General features: G+C 31.2%; 1 protein-coding gene across 3 annotated transcripts in view; it reads left to right on the plus strand.

Moving 5' to 3' along the window:
• Nucleotides 1-2,162: 2,162 nt before the first annotated feature.
• The window catches only part of LOC143252819 (cell adhesion molecule Dscam1-like), a 99,771-nt gene continuing 88,075 nt past the window's right edge, over nucleotides 2,163-13,858 (plus strand). For all 3 annotated transcript variants that reach the window (XM_076505558.1, XM_076505560.1, XM_076505559.1), the window contains exons 1-2: nucleotides 2,163-2,718; nucleotides 5,019-5,339. In XM_076505558.1, the coding sequence (XP_076361673.1) occupies nucleotides 2,658-2,718; nucleotides 5,019-5,339 (382 nt within the window). In that variant the 5' untranslated portion in view covers nucleotides 2,163-2,657. The remainder of the gene's footprint in view (nucleotides 2,719-5,018; nucleotides 5,340-13,858) is intronic.

The following is a 13,858-nucleotide window of genomic DNA, read 5'->3' on the forward strand; positions in this document are numbered from 1 at the left end:
TAATGCTCATAACCGTAGTGGTTTTTATAAATTTCTTGGTGGCAAAACAAGAAAGGTGGCCAATCCTTCCAATCAGTCTTTAGTGTAGCAACACGCTAATCTATCAATGATTGAGTAAAAATTACTCCTTTCTCACCTTTCTATAACCCAGTCGATCCTGTAATTACCCTGAAATTCATAACGATATGTAATAATAAGAGCTACATGTACTACACTGTCATAAGATTACCACAAATTAAAATGTTACGAATTGTACATCTTATAATCATATATTTCTGTTATTACCAATCCCTAAGTTAATTGTTTATATTTAATTATAATACTTGCATTCCCAACTGTAATTAATCTAACTTGTATGTTGTAAAAGACTAGTAGTCGAGCACATTAATTACCTGTTTTGCTCTTGCAAAAGCATAAAATATTGCAACATATTGACTGAAGATCTAGTGCTACACTATAATAGAATAATAATAAAACAAGAAAATCCACTACAAAAGCATTGAAAGGAATAGAATGGTAAATAGCAATTGTTGATTACATTATATTAAAATAGGCTCAGAACCTTATACCAAGTCATTACAGTTCATTTCACCATGTCATGTCATGCTGCGATCGTGCATCTTGACAACAGCCCAGTGTTTTCTTTTTCCATTGCAAAAAAACAATAGTACAACTGTAATGTTCAAAGCACGCCACTCTTTCCTGAAGCCTTTCTACAATCTATAAAGTGTATGAGCACAGTAATTTACCAGCACTTGTTTCAACTGTCTGATCACACAGAAGTCCATAGGCGCTGAGCCTGGCGTCTGTACAAATGTGTATTTGCATAGAATTGCATTTGTTTATGCTTTATTCTCCACCTACTTGGGTATGCATTGTTTGAAAAATTGTTACGAAAGCTTGTCTTGGTGAATACATATGTCCCGGGAATGACTTGCGTACACGTAACTTGTGTCGATTTTCCAGATAGAAGGTTATTCTTGTAGGTATTATGTTTTGTTGCCTGATTGAACACATGGACAGATTTTCCCACTGATCTTTGTGTTCGAGATTTCTCACCTATTGCATAGCGCCAGCCTTTACTTACCACGGCTGGGATAAGTTTTGTTGCAGGTCTCTTTCTGGATGATCCTGGAGTCATATTTAACACATGCTCTTTTGTTTTCTGATGCCATTAAAAATAATGGAAAAAATTCTAACTTTTCGATCTGATAACATCTTTATTATCTCAGTACATGAATACTTTGCGTCGAATGGAACTGTTACGTACTCTTTCCAAAAGCGTTCAATTCAATTGCAACTCACCAACTAAAAGCTTCAAAGTAATGTCAGAAGGTAGTCTTGATACATGTCATTCCACAAAGACTACATATCGGTTGTAGTTGTCACGTTACTTGCTGATTTCTAATTTCCTGTTGTTTTATTATAACATACTTAACCTTCTGTATAAATGTTGTGTGTCGCTTCGAAAAATATATGCAATATTTACCATTTATCCTAAGAAAGGCTTGAAATATTTCCAGTTAAAGATATAATGTATGGTATAATTGATAAAAAATGTTAAAGATTAATTCTAAACATTAAAATAAAGACTATTTTGTTTGCCTTAAAAGCACATAAACCATAAAAGGTCTTATTTTCTTCCAAATATATATTTAAGAACATTAATAAGCATAATATTTACGTTGTTGCTACTAAATAAGAAAAATATTAAATCAAGGTTTCAACTGCAGACAAGTAAATTTAAAACATTTTTTTAACTAGATTAACAACACTACTTTTTCTACAAAAAAAAAACCCTTTAAAGTTGTTAATTTCAATATAGCAAGATTAAACGCGGATGTGAGAAAAAGAAATAAAATGGTAAGTTTTAAGATTCTCTAGCTTACCCTAATCATTAGTAGTGGTAGTTTTCCGAACATTATTCTTTACTGACATATGACCACGATTTTATCTCAACCGAATTCGTGCATGTTTGTTGCGTTAGGCCACATACAAACATACCACTGGACAGTGGATAGTGGTGATAAGCCACGAAGGTCACATTAGCTGTTTAATGTGAACAGTCGACGTCTGTTTGGGAAGGTTAAAACGCGGTACATGACTTCGATATCACGTGACAGGAAACAACATTGCGGACTAATGTCAGTCGGGAAATCCTTAGAACTACGATAGACGACAGAGCGCGAGAGTTCTCAGTAGCAGGTAAACATTGGCTTCGATGTGGGCGAGTAAGTTCGTATGACTAGGAAACAAAAAAGCTTTTTATTAGTGAACTATAAACGTTATCCCTGGTTATGATATTTTCAATACAGAAACAAAACATGTTCGACATTGCAGAGTAATGTGATATTAGATATATATTCATACACTACGATTTGCTGATATTTTATCATGAAGACCGAGGTCTATGTATCAGTCTCAATTCTAAACACACATAATAAATGTCTGGATTAAACGCAACATATCAAAGACGCAATATTGTTCTTGACGAAATTGCTCGAACAATAAAAGGGATTTTGGAAAGCCTAATCAATAAGACAGACTGTAACGTATATTTGTACAGGCAAGTAACATTTTAGAACATATTTTTTAACCTCGAGAGGAAGAACACAAATAGAAGACAAACTTGAGTTTTTGGAATACCTGTTGAAGTGATGTATAAACGATCTATGATGTTTTGGATTTTGCTTACATTTTTGACGGAATACAAACTTCGTAAGTACACATTTGTATTTGTTAACTTAAAGGAACGTTTCTAATGATTTCATGTAAAGCTGTTTGCAATACATTTCTAAAACATATATAAATTGGAATCTTTAAGGGACTTACTGGAGCACTGCTAACGTTACCTGGAAATAATGTTCGATTGCACAGTTCACATAATGAATGAATATTCTTACCAAATCATTAGAATATTGTAGTTATGAGTAATTACTAAACTTCCAAATACTCTTGAACTATTAATTTTATTTCATATTAGGTAACATTGCAAAATATTAGATCATTTAAAATTTTACTGACATAATGTAAACTATGGTTAACATAGTACAGTTGAATAACATATAGTATCATACTTTTATTAAAGTCTCTTAACGGATAGCATCTACATTATTCATAAACAAAAGATCAGACTGGATAAACACCTGGGATTAAAAGGTGTGTAAACAGATACATGAAGGTAAGTTAATGCAGATAGACTTACAAGTAAAGAAATGGGCAAATAAAATAGGTAAAAAGAGTTAATTCAATTTTATCACTCAGTATTATAATGTATGAAATAGAATGTTAGCTATAAATATATATATATAGTATGGTACACATTTATTGGAGCACTTCAGAAATGGTCAATTGTTGAAATGTTCACGTAAAATTGTATTATAATATTAAATTTATTAAACAAATTAATTTTAATTATTAAAAATTAATATTGCAAGAAACTGTTATAAAATTACTACATTAATAACATACTTAAGTGTTTTTTTAATGTTAATATTTAGTGTTAACAGAGTAGCATAGTTGTGGATCGTGTCTGTGAACTTTCTCAAAGTCTTTGATTGAGTTTGTTTCCATTTTTCCAATAGCATATATCCAGAAGTTTTTCTTAGTACGTTGCTACCTCTTTCAGCTATGGAGTCCAACAAATTTCATGTGTTCTATATTGTTAAAGTTGTAGATCTTATAGCAGCTATTTCATGCACCGTAGCCCTCCCGAGCTTTCTTTGCCACATAAACTTGACATTTCTTAGAAATGGATTTGGAGTCATTATCATTTTGAAATATAAAACTTCTTCCCAACCAGCTTCTTTTTAGAGGAATTAATGTATTGTTTTCTGTATGCTGATCCATGATTACTTCAATTTTGTGAAGATGACGTGAACGATTTTCAGATATTGTGGTCGAAACCTTGAGCAAGATTAATTGTTGACATAAAGTATTTTTACAACCTATAATTGAATCATCAACAAATTTTTACACACCAGTTCCAGCAAAACTCTTGAGATTTAGATCCGTCTATCTAAAGTACCATGCGCCACTGTTTACATGACTAAGATAAATATTATTTGACAAAAATCTGTTTTCTTTGCTATATTCTCTTTGCGCAGTGGATCTCTTTACTTAATCTTCCCTAAAACGTATAGAGACATTTATCTCTCAGTATTTCGTTAATGCCACCAGACAAGTTTTTGACAGTTTTTGTTTGGTTTTTCAAGAAAAGGTTTTTATACTAGCATCCCTTACAATGAGATTTGTTTCTCTGAACCCTGCTCCGACAGCACATTGTGTAGCTTTGCGCTTAATTACAAACACCATCAACCATTTGTTCCCTGCCTTGTCTGACATCATTTTATAAGGTTTCGTTAGAACTATCCAATGTGCACCTCATAGTATTTGGTTAACATATTTATTGAAATATTGCTTAAAATACATCTTGTATCATGTAAATATTTGAACCATTTTCCAATATTTTAAACTACAAAGGTTTTATTTCATAGGAACGACTAATCAGAACTATAGAACCAGAAATATGTCCTCATAAATTTGACTATTACTGTGTATCTCTTATATCTATTAGTAATCATAAAATTACATTGCACTTGCCTAAAACAACGTCAGAACCTCTTTAGTTTTTAAGTTTTGAATTGACAAGCTAATATCATCTGGATGTTTAAATGTGAAACGTAGAAGTTAACGGTTTATTACATTTTAGAAGTTTTACAGTTAATTTCTAAAGTACAAGAACCATAAGACTTTTTTTTTTCATTGTGATGTATACAAGTTTCCGTAACGTATACTCTACGACAAGTTGCAAATAAATATATGTGATAGCACGAGAATTCTTTTATTTCGTGTAAATTAAGACTTTTATAATATTCGTTGTTTCCGTTAATGCGTATTAAGTAGTTTGTCAAAGGTTGGGAGCTGATACTAAAACTGTTATTTAGATTATGATTTTGAGAAAATACTGACATATCCATATATATTCTTACACATTTTATTATTTTTTATATGTGTAGAAAATGTGGATGCATTAACTAGAGAAGGACCAACATTCATCGTCGAACCACCAGGTCGTGTTGACTTTGCAAATGACACGGGAGCAGTAGTTTCTTGCTCAGCTCAAGGAAATCCCCCACCAGTTATTACCTGGACAAAGGAAAATGGGGAAGTAGTAACTAATGTCCCAGGCCTTAGATACGTTCGGCCAGATGGTTCACTTGTATTTACACAGTTCGGTGCAGATGAATACAAACAGGATATTCATGACGCCATCTATCGATGTGTTGCTTCCAATTCCATTGGTAAAGTTGGAAGTGTAAATGTTCGAGTAAAAGGTGGTAAGTATTTATCATATATCTATTCTAAAAAATTAAAATAAATCCTCAAATACACGTTATCACACATCAATGTCCAACCATTACCTTAGGAGTCACTTTCTTTAAATAAAAATTTAATAATGATGTTTTCATGTATATTTCTTAAAAATGTTACAGATAACATGGAATGAGCTAGTACATAAAAAAATTTGAGGTACTTTGCACCAGAATGTATTCATTTCTCATGTTTAATCTTCGTTTTGTTTAATAATGACAAATGCAAACTTTACAAGTTACAAGAAATGATTTTCATATCAAAAGGTCTTCGATGAAAGCTTACCAAACATTTGTAATAACACAAGGTTAATATAACGGCTGCTCGTTAGAAATATTAACATTCACAATTGTAACTGTTATTTATCACCTTAATAAAAGCAGCTCTCTCTCTATATATATATAATCTCAAGTCAAAGTATTTTTGAACACTTTACCTTTTTGGAAATAGAGAGAGATGGCACAATATACCAATCAAATTATTGGAGATAGTTTCACACCACAATAAGTTGTAGACAAATCTTCACAACAGGTTTGGTAACAACTGAATACTTTGAATTTCACTGTCCTACTTTAGGAAAAAAATAAAATTTCTGATATTCATTTTTTCGTACTTCATAACGTTAAAGGAATCTGTATTAAGGACTGAATACAAATGCATATTTTCTTCCCCTCATAAAATGAAATCACTTCGAGATTAGGACGTCATAGAGTGCAGAAATAATAACAAATCATTACTGAACATATATATAAGTATATATTTACTAAGGCTTATTTAATTTATCGTGAAACCAAAGAGCTTCGTGAGAATGGTGAAAATCTAGCCCTGTGAGGCATAAAGGTTAAAACAAAGTAATTATAGAATTACATTCTTTAATTTATTTGTCATTTAAGCACATGTATAGCGAACATTTTAGTTGATTTAGATGTTTAGATATAAAATATAAACATATAATGTAATTATATATTAATATATAAAGCTTAAAATTTTGAAGAATATCTATGTCGTCGAATTCAATGATTAAATGTAGGCTTTGGTTTTCTGAACCGTACACTTTCATGAATTCTTAATTGTTTTTCATCCTCTGTTCTACCCTCTATTACAAAGTTTTGATTAATGACACGGTGTAGCACTTAGATAAAACGTATTGTATAATGCTTGGCGAATTATTAAGTTTCCAAGAATCTTGAATTAAAACATTATAATTTCGTATTATAATGATTAGAGCTCATCAATTCTTCTGTTTAAATTAATTTTGTAAAATACCACGTACGATAGAAAAAAAAAACACTTTAAATTTTCACTGACTTTGAAATTAGAATATATGCTTTTAATGATTACGTTTTCCCTAAGAATGAATAATTTATCCGGGCTACAACTAGCAAGGAGGTACAACGATTTGCGTGAACTTTTAAAACTGTTAATATATTATGCAGAAACATAAGCATTCTATTAATCTAACTTTTCTCAAACATTTTAAGATTATTTTTAAAGTTGTGTGTTTTCTGAACTTCAAAGTTTCTTCGTATAGAATTTGTTAAGTCAAGATCATGCGAAGAAAGAAAATTGTATGAAAAAGTACATTGCATATAAGTTATCATCTCCCTAGAACTCATATTACAAGTCTTACATTGTTTTCTTTTTCGTAACTGTAACTCAGAACGGACGGGTATCATCTACTTTATATCTTTTTCTACATTTTCACATAGCAATGAGCCCGGTATGGCCAGGTGGGTTAAGGCGTTCGACACGTAATCTGAGAGTCACAGGTTCGAATCCCGGTCGCACCAAACATGCTCGCCCTCCCAGCCGTGGGGGCGTTATATTGTTACGGTCAATCCCACTATTCGTTGGCAAAAGAGTAGCCCAAGAGTTGGCGGTGGGTGGTGATGACCAGCTGCCTTCATTCCAGTCTTACACTGCTACATTAGGGACGGCTAGCGCAGATAGTCCAAGAGTAGCTTTGCGCGAAATTCAAAACAAACAAACAAACAATCACATAGCAACAACATATTGTAAGAAGCACACATTTATTTTAAAGGTGTTTTTTATTATTAACTAAAACCTATATACAATTCATTATGTTGCCGTAATGTGATGTACTTTTGAGATATCTTTAAACACTTTAAATTCTGGTTTATAGTTTAATGCCCCCCTTCTCCAGTGACACAGTGGTATGTATACAGATTTAAACGCTAAAAATCGGGTTTCGATATCTGTGGTGGGCATAGCACATGTAGTCTATGGGGTAGCTTTGTGCTTAACTTCAAACAAACACACCAGCCAGAGTTAAATTTGCAAACATACATGTTCGTCATTTCTGAAAATATTTGGCAAAATTTGCTAATTAAATGAACATCGATATTTAAAAACTTATGTTACATTTCTAAATGCCAGTAGGGGGCTGACGATTCTTAAGGTACAGTAAAGTAGTCATATCACTATTCATAATTATACATTTTTTTTAAAAAATTCAGTCAGAAAATTTATTTTTAATGCATTTTACCTGCACAACACAAGTTAGTCCCTCAAGAGAAAAACTGGATACAAAATTTCACGTTTTTAATATGGATGATATAAAATAAGCATCGTTAAAACAATTGTGTATTCAGATATACATTATTTTAATGCGTTTAGTTTGTGCCTGCGAAAATAATAAATGAAATAATCAGTGTCTGGTAACCATGCTTTTAATATTATGTTACCAACTGCTCAACAATTTGGTGTGTTGTAAAGTTAAATTGATTATATTTCAAGGTTCAAAAATATATTCACAAAATATTGTTTACATTTGATTTAATTTTGCATTTATACAACTTTCTGTATTAAGATATTAGTTTGTTTAATTTCGCGTAAAGCTACACTAGGGCTATCTTTGTTAGCCGTCCCTAATTTAGCAGTATAAGACTAGAGGGAAGGCAGCTAGTCATGACCACTCACAGCCAATTCTTGGGCTACTCATTTACCAACGAATAGTGGAACTGACAGTCACATTATAATGGCTCTACGGCTGAAAGGGCAGCATGTTTGGTGTGACGGGTATTCGAACTCGCGACCCTCAGATTACGAGTCGAACGCCTTAACCCACCTGACCATGCCGGCCCCAGATACTAGTGAAAACGTTTCAGTGATGTATAATTATGTTTTTTTTATATAAATATATTTCTTTAAAGTTGCCATAATCTGTAAAGAACCAATTAGAATTTGACAACTGTGAAATATTAAATTAATTCATAGTTTTGGATCACTAGTGAAGAGAAATGTTTGTTTTTTTGCATTTCGCGCAAAGCTACTCGAGGGCTATCTGCACTAGCCGACCCTAATTTAGCAGTGTAAGACTAGAGGGAAGGCAGCTCGTCATCACCACCCACCGCCAACTCTTGGGATATTATTTTAGTAACGAATAGTGGGATTTACCGTCACATTATAACGGCTGAAAAGGTGAGCATAATTGGTGCGACGGGGATTCGAACCAGCGACCCTCAATTTACGAGTCGAATGATTTAATCCGCCTGGTCATGCCGAGCCCTAGGAAAGAAAGTAAAAGTTGAATGATCAGTGAAATATTGAAAGTAAATGTACTTGAACAGGAAACTACTGTTAATGAATACTTTTCAAACTGTTTTATTTTGATAGTAAAATATGATTATAAAATATAATTTTAAAATAAATAAATAATATGAAATTAAAATACAATGTGGCTTAGTATCAAATGTGATTTTTCAGGTTTCTTTTCTTAGAATTTTCAGGGATCTTTTCCTGGAAATCAAATTTTCTATATTCAGAATATTGATGAATAAATCTTGGATTTATAAGAAATCAGTTAGTGCTGACAACAGATAGAATATAATAGAATGTCGGGAGATAGAATACTCTCTAAACAATATTCAGTTGAAGGTTTTGAATCTATTACAAAATATCCCATTTCTTTTAGAACTCAGAGAAACACTACCTGGTGTCAAATATATATAAATAATAATAATGAAGGTTCATGGTTTGCGTGCTGTTGCCACAACAATGCGCTTCGCGCTTTGGAGTCGTGGGTGCGCTATGAGGGTTGCAGTAATATTCCAATATTCTATCAGAGTAGTTCAATAGTTCATGGTAGGTGCTATTTCTATTGGTCATTTAATTTCACTTTAGTCTACAAGTTTAAAATTTAGTCGGTTAACAAAGATAGCCCTCAAGTAATTTCACTCGCATATCTCAGAGAAACAACGTTTTGTAATGATTTTTACGAAACAATGTTTAGCATCTTATTTTTTCAAATAATGATTATAATATCTTCTGTCACATATATGATTATATACAAATGTATAAGTCTTTAAAGATTAAGTTCACTATAAACTACATTCCTTGCTTCCTAGAAAAATAACCTGATAGCGGTAAGTATCATAAACCAAAATATTATATTGATTCTACATAATTCGAAGTGAAATGTTCTCTTACCATTTTATCATATGCGAATATGTTTTTCGCAACAGTCAGGCTTTTCCTATAAGATCGTTTCAGCGATCAATGACAATAGTTTTCTTTATGCGTGTGCTTATATACTATCAAATTTAACAATGCATGAAAACTGATTCAAACATACACGCATTGTAAGAACAAGAAATGTATTGTATTATTTAATGTCAGTAATTTTGAATTTTACTCTGAATAATACAAATCCTTGGTTTTCATCCAAATGCTTTGCTGCTTACTCCAGCACGTTCGAGTAATTGATTGTGAATATTTCTATGGTGGGACAATGTTTACGTATATCCTCAGCTGGTTGTTGTTGATGATTGAATCGCAACGATTTTAAAATGTTTCCAAACACTGCGTTTTGCGTGCTCACAGTTTGTGGTGTTTTGCTTTAACTATTGATCGACGTAACAGAAAAGTTTGTGATTTGTGTGTTATAACGTTTTATAATATTATTAGATTTCAAATTTGAAAGTGTTGGAATAGAAAATATTTTAGTGCGTCGAAAAAAAAAAGAATGAAAAAAGGAAGGAATAATTGATTAAGATATTTTATTGAAGATTATCTGACATCATGAAGTTTAGAGAATAGTGTTTCATCAGGGGTTGTCTGACATCACGAGGAAAACTCTAATTCATATACTAAAATGAATGTTAAAATATTAGATTCTTAATATGTATTCAACTTGTTAAAATATATTTTGACAAATAACTTCTAAATGAGAAACAAACTAGTTGGTCGATTTTTTTTTCCAAGCATACAAATACTAAATAATTTCTTTATAATTTTCAATATGCTTTAAGACTACAGCTTTAGTGTTTATGACCAACTTACAAGCTCAAAATTCCATTCAAGATATTTCAATTAATCAATATATTTCTCCAGATACTGGTATACGTAGCTGACAAATACGAGATGTTGAGCAAGAACATTTATTTTCAAGTTGTACGACCTTCAAATATGTCTGTGAGACTAAATACATAACAAGTCACGCACTTGTACATCTTTAACATTTAGTGTTTTGTTATTATTTTATTTTATGTCTTGGATGGTTAATTTCATTTCTGTTAGAGGAAAAGTTTTTTATTTCTCTTAAAATGAAAATATGACCAACTAATCATTTTTTAAAGGAGAAAATGAAATGCTCTTATTCTGATTGTTTCTTACACTTGTTTAAAGTAATAGAAACACATTAAAACACCGAATATGAAGTGAAACGTTTTATTCTATAACATAACTACAATAAACTTTCTGGAGCTTCTCATTTTGAATGTTACAAGTGACAATGTTACATGTGCCAGTGTACCTTAGAATGAAATAAAAATACAAGTTGTATAACAACCACATAAATAATATTGAGCTACATTTCCTTTCTTTTTTTTTTAAATTAATGCTCATGAATTTAATCAGACCTTGAAAGCAAAATATGTCAAAATATATGGCATATATGATAAACATGAAAATTTATATTAATTTTACTTCTGGAAAATAATCATTACAAATTCTACTGTGGTTTTGGAAATCCTCCTATTGTGTTTTTATTTTCTTTGTAATAATTACGTATTTATAATTCAATAGTTCTATAGTGTTTGAAATAAAAGTTTTCATTAAACTTTTGATATTTTACAAACGCTTGCAAATTTTGAATTAGTAAAGACAGGGATATACGACAAAGCATATAACGATATATATGTTCATTTTAATGTTACGAAGAAATGTGTTTTATGGAACGCGAAATGAATAGTGTTATGAATAGGGATACATAACTGTAATGTGATAGGTACATTGTGAGTCCATAATATTTAGTAGAAATACAGACTCATTCAGATCTAAAAGAAATATTTTGGCTGCATTCAGTCAAGCTTTAATACCCATGTTTGTTGAAGTTATTTGGGAATCATCAGCCATTTTGATTGGTTTTGTACAACAAACAAGTCATGCCCATTTTCATTTCTGAAATTAAAAATATTAGTATATGACTGGAAAGTTCTCACAGCATTATGTACTTTAATATACATCCTTATCGTTATTTGTTTTCAGAAGATAAGAAAACCCACAATTTATCATATACATAGATTCATGTATATCATTACTTATACAGTTGATTACTTCATTGATTTTATTTTAAAACAATAAACAATAATGTAGCACATGAGAACCTTTAAAAATATAGATAATATTTAATTTTAATACAACATTTACAAGCTGAAATGATAAAGTACTGCAAGCAGATATTATTATGTGAGACAAAGATGTATCAGGAAAGAACTTTAACAAAATATGATTGAAAAGAAATTCATCGGCAGTATATCGTAAAACAAGTATCTGATATGAGAGCTGCATTAGCGTACACTGTAACTTTTGAGGTATGATTCAGGTATGAAAGTGTAAGGAGCTTACTGTCAATCAATAGGTAATATACTTTTAACAATTTAGTAATTTGACTTATTGAAAGAAGTAGTACTAGAAAGTGCTTCTGACTTAGATCTCTGTCTTGATTGCAAAAACCTTTACTTTAAGAGCTAGCAATACAAGGTTCGAATCCGAGGGAAAAATAAATAAAACATTTCAAAATGTTGATCTTCAGTTACGTTGGTCGAAAACAGCAAATAAGACTCTGTATCTTCTATACATAGTCAACGTAATTAAGAAGATAAATAGTTGCGGGAGAATGCAACATGTCTCCCTCACACAATCCAAACAGGGTCAATTTTGACATCAGAAAAAAGTTCATCAAAAACATTTAAAAATATAAAACTGTCTATATCAAAACTTGAGACCTGCAAAAAAGGTATAGTTTTATCAAACTCTGTCCAGGTTGGTCGAAACAAGGCTAAGTGATTAATGATTAACCAAAACCCTTAAAATTATGAGTTTATTTAACAACTTGAACCACCTAAAGTGACTAAAAATGTGCATATCCCACACTTTTGTAGGTATGTGTATAGATCCGTAAAAAAGTATCTTTGTATCAAATCCTATGTAAATTGGTCAAAATTTGGCCGAGTAACTAGCCAAAACCTCCCAAACTATGCTTTCTTGTGAGCTATGATCCACCCCCAAAAATATCCCCTATCTAAATCAATTTATTTTTCTGCGTCATTGTGTTGGGCACATAAAAAATTATATTTTTGACAATTTTCATTTCATTTGATGGAACTATGACGCACAAAAACCAAAGTATACATTTTTTTGGATTGTTTGATCTTTGGCTTTATAAAATCCTTAAAAATCTGGGAGTATTAGACAAAGGTATATGCTTACCAAGTTTCACGTCAATCGGCCAAGGAGTAAAGGAACGACTGTCAATAAAACATTTTTGGAAGAAGATGAGAGAAAGAAGGTGGTGACAGAGAATAGCGTCTAATCTGAATTTCAACGATAATTTATTTGTTAACCAAAGACTATAAAACTGATTTTATTCATAAACTTTTGATTAAGTATTAACTTTAAGGCAATTAGTTTAGTATTTAATAACTAATTTGTTTTTACTTTCTTAAGGCTTAAATTTTTTTTAGGATACTGCAACAAGTTTCTTTATTTTTAAGTGAGAGTGTAGATAAACATGTTATTGTAGATAAACTGTATACAAAAATTAGTACTATTTGCACTTGTGTTTTATCAAAACAACACCTTACAATAATGATAAATTTCGAGTTTCACAATTTCCTGTTATATTTTTTATCGAAATTTGTTGCAATAATCGATAAATGAGGGAAAATATATAAAAATGGCAATTTAGTATTTAGATGTGTTATATAGTAGAATACAGATTTCAGTACATATAACCATGCTGAATTGCATGTTTTGATATAGCTATATGGGCGTAATATCTGAAACTTTAATAAAGATCTATTCTTGTTTATATAATTTTCTCTATTAGTCGTTCAATTACATTATTGTACGCAACGCTTCAGGAAAAGATGTTACGAAGAATTATATTAGCGTAATGCCAAAGTGTATAAGGCAGCCATGATACTGACGAAGCAAATCATGTTAATGTCATTCAATGAGTAGA

The sequence above is a fragment of the Tachypleus tridentatus genome, chromosome 6, assembly GCF_004210375.1.
Source record: "Tachypleus tridentatus isolate NWPU-2018 chromosome 6, ASM421037v1, whole genome shotgun sequence".
Lineage (NCBI taxonomy): Eukaryota > Metazoa > Arthropoda > Merostomata > Xiphosura > Limulidae > Tachypleus > Tachypleus tridentatus.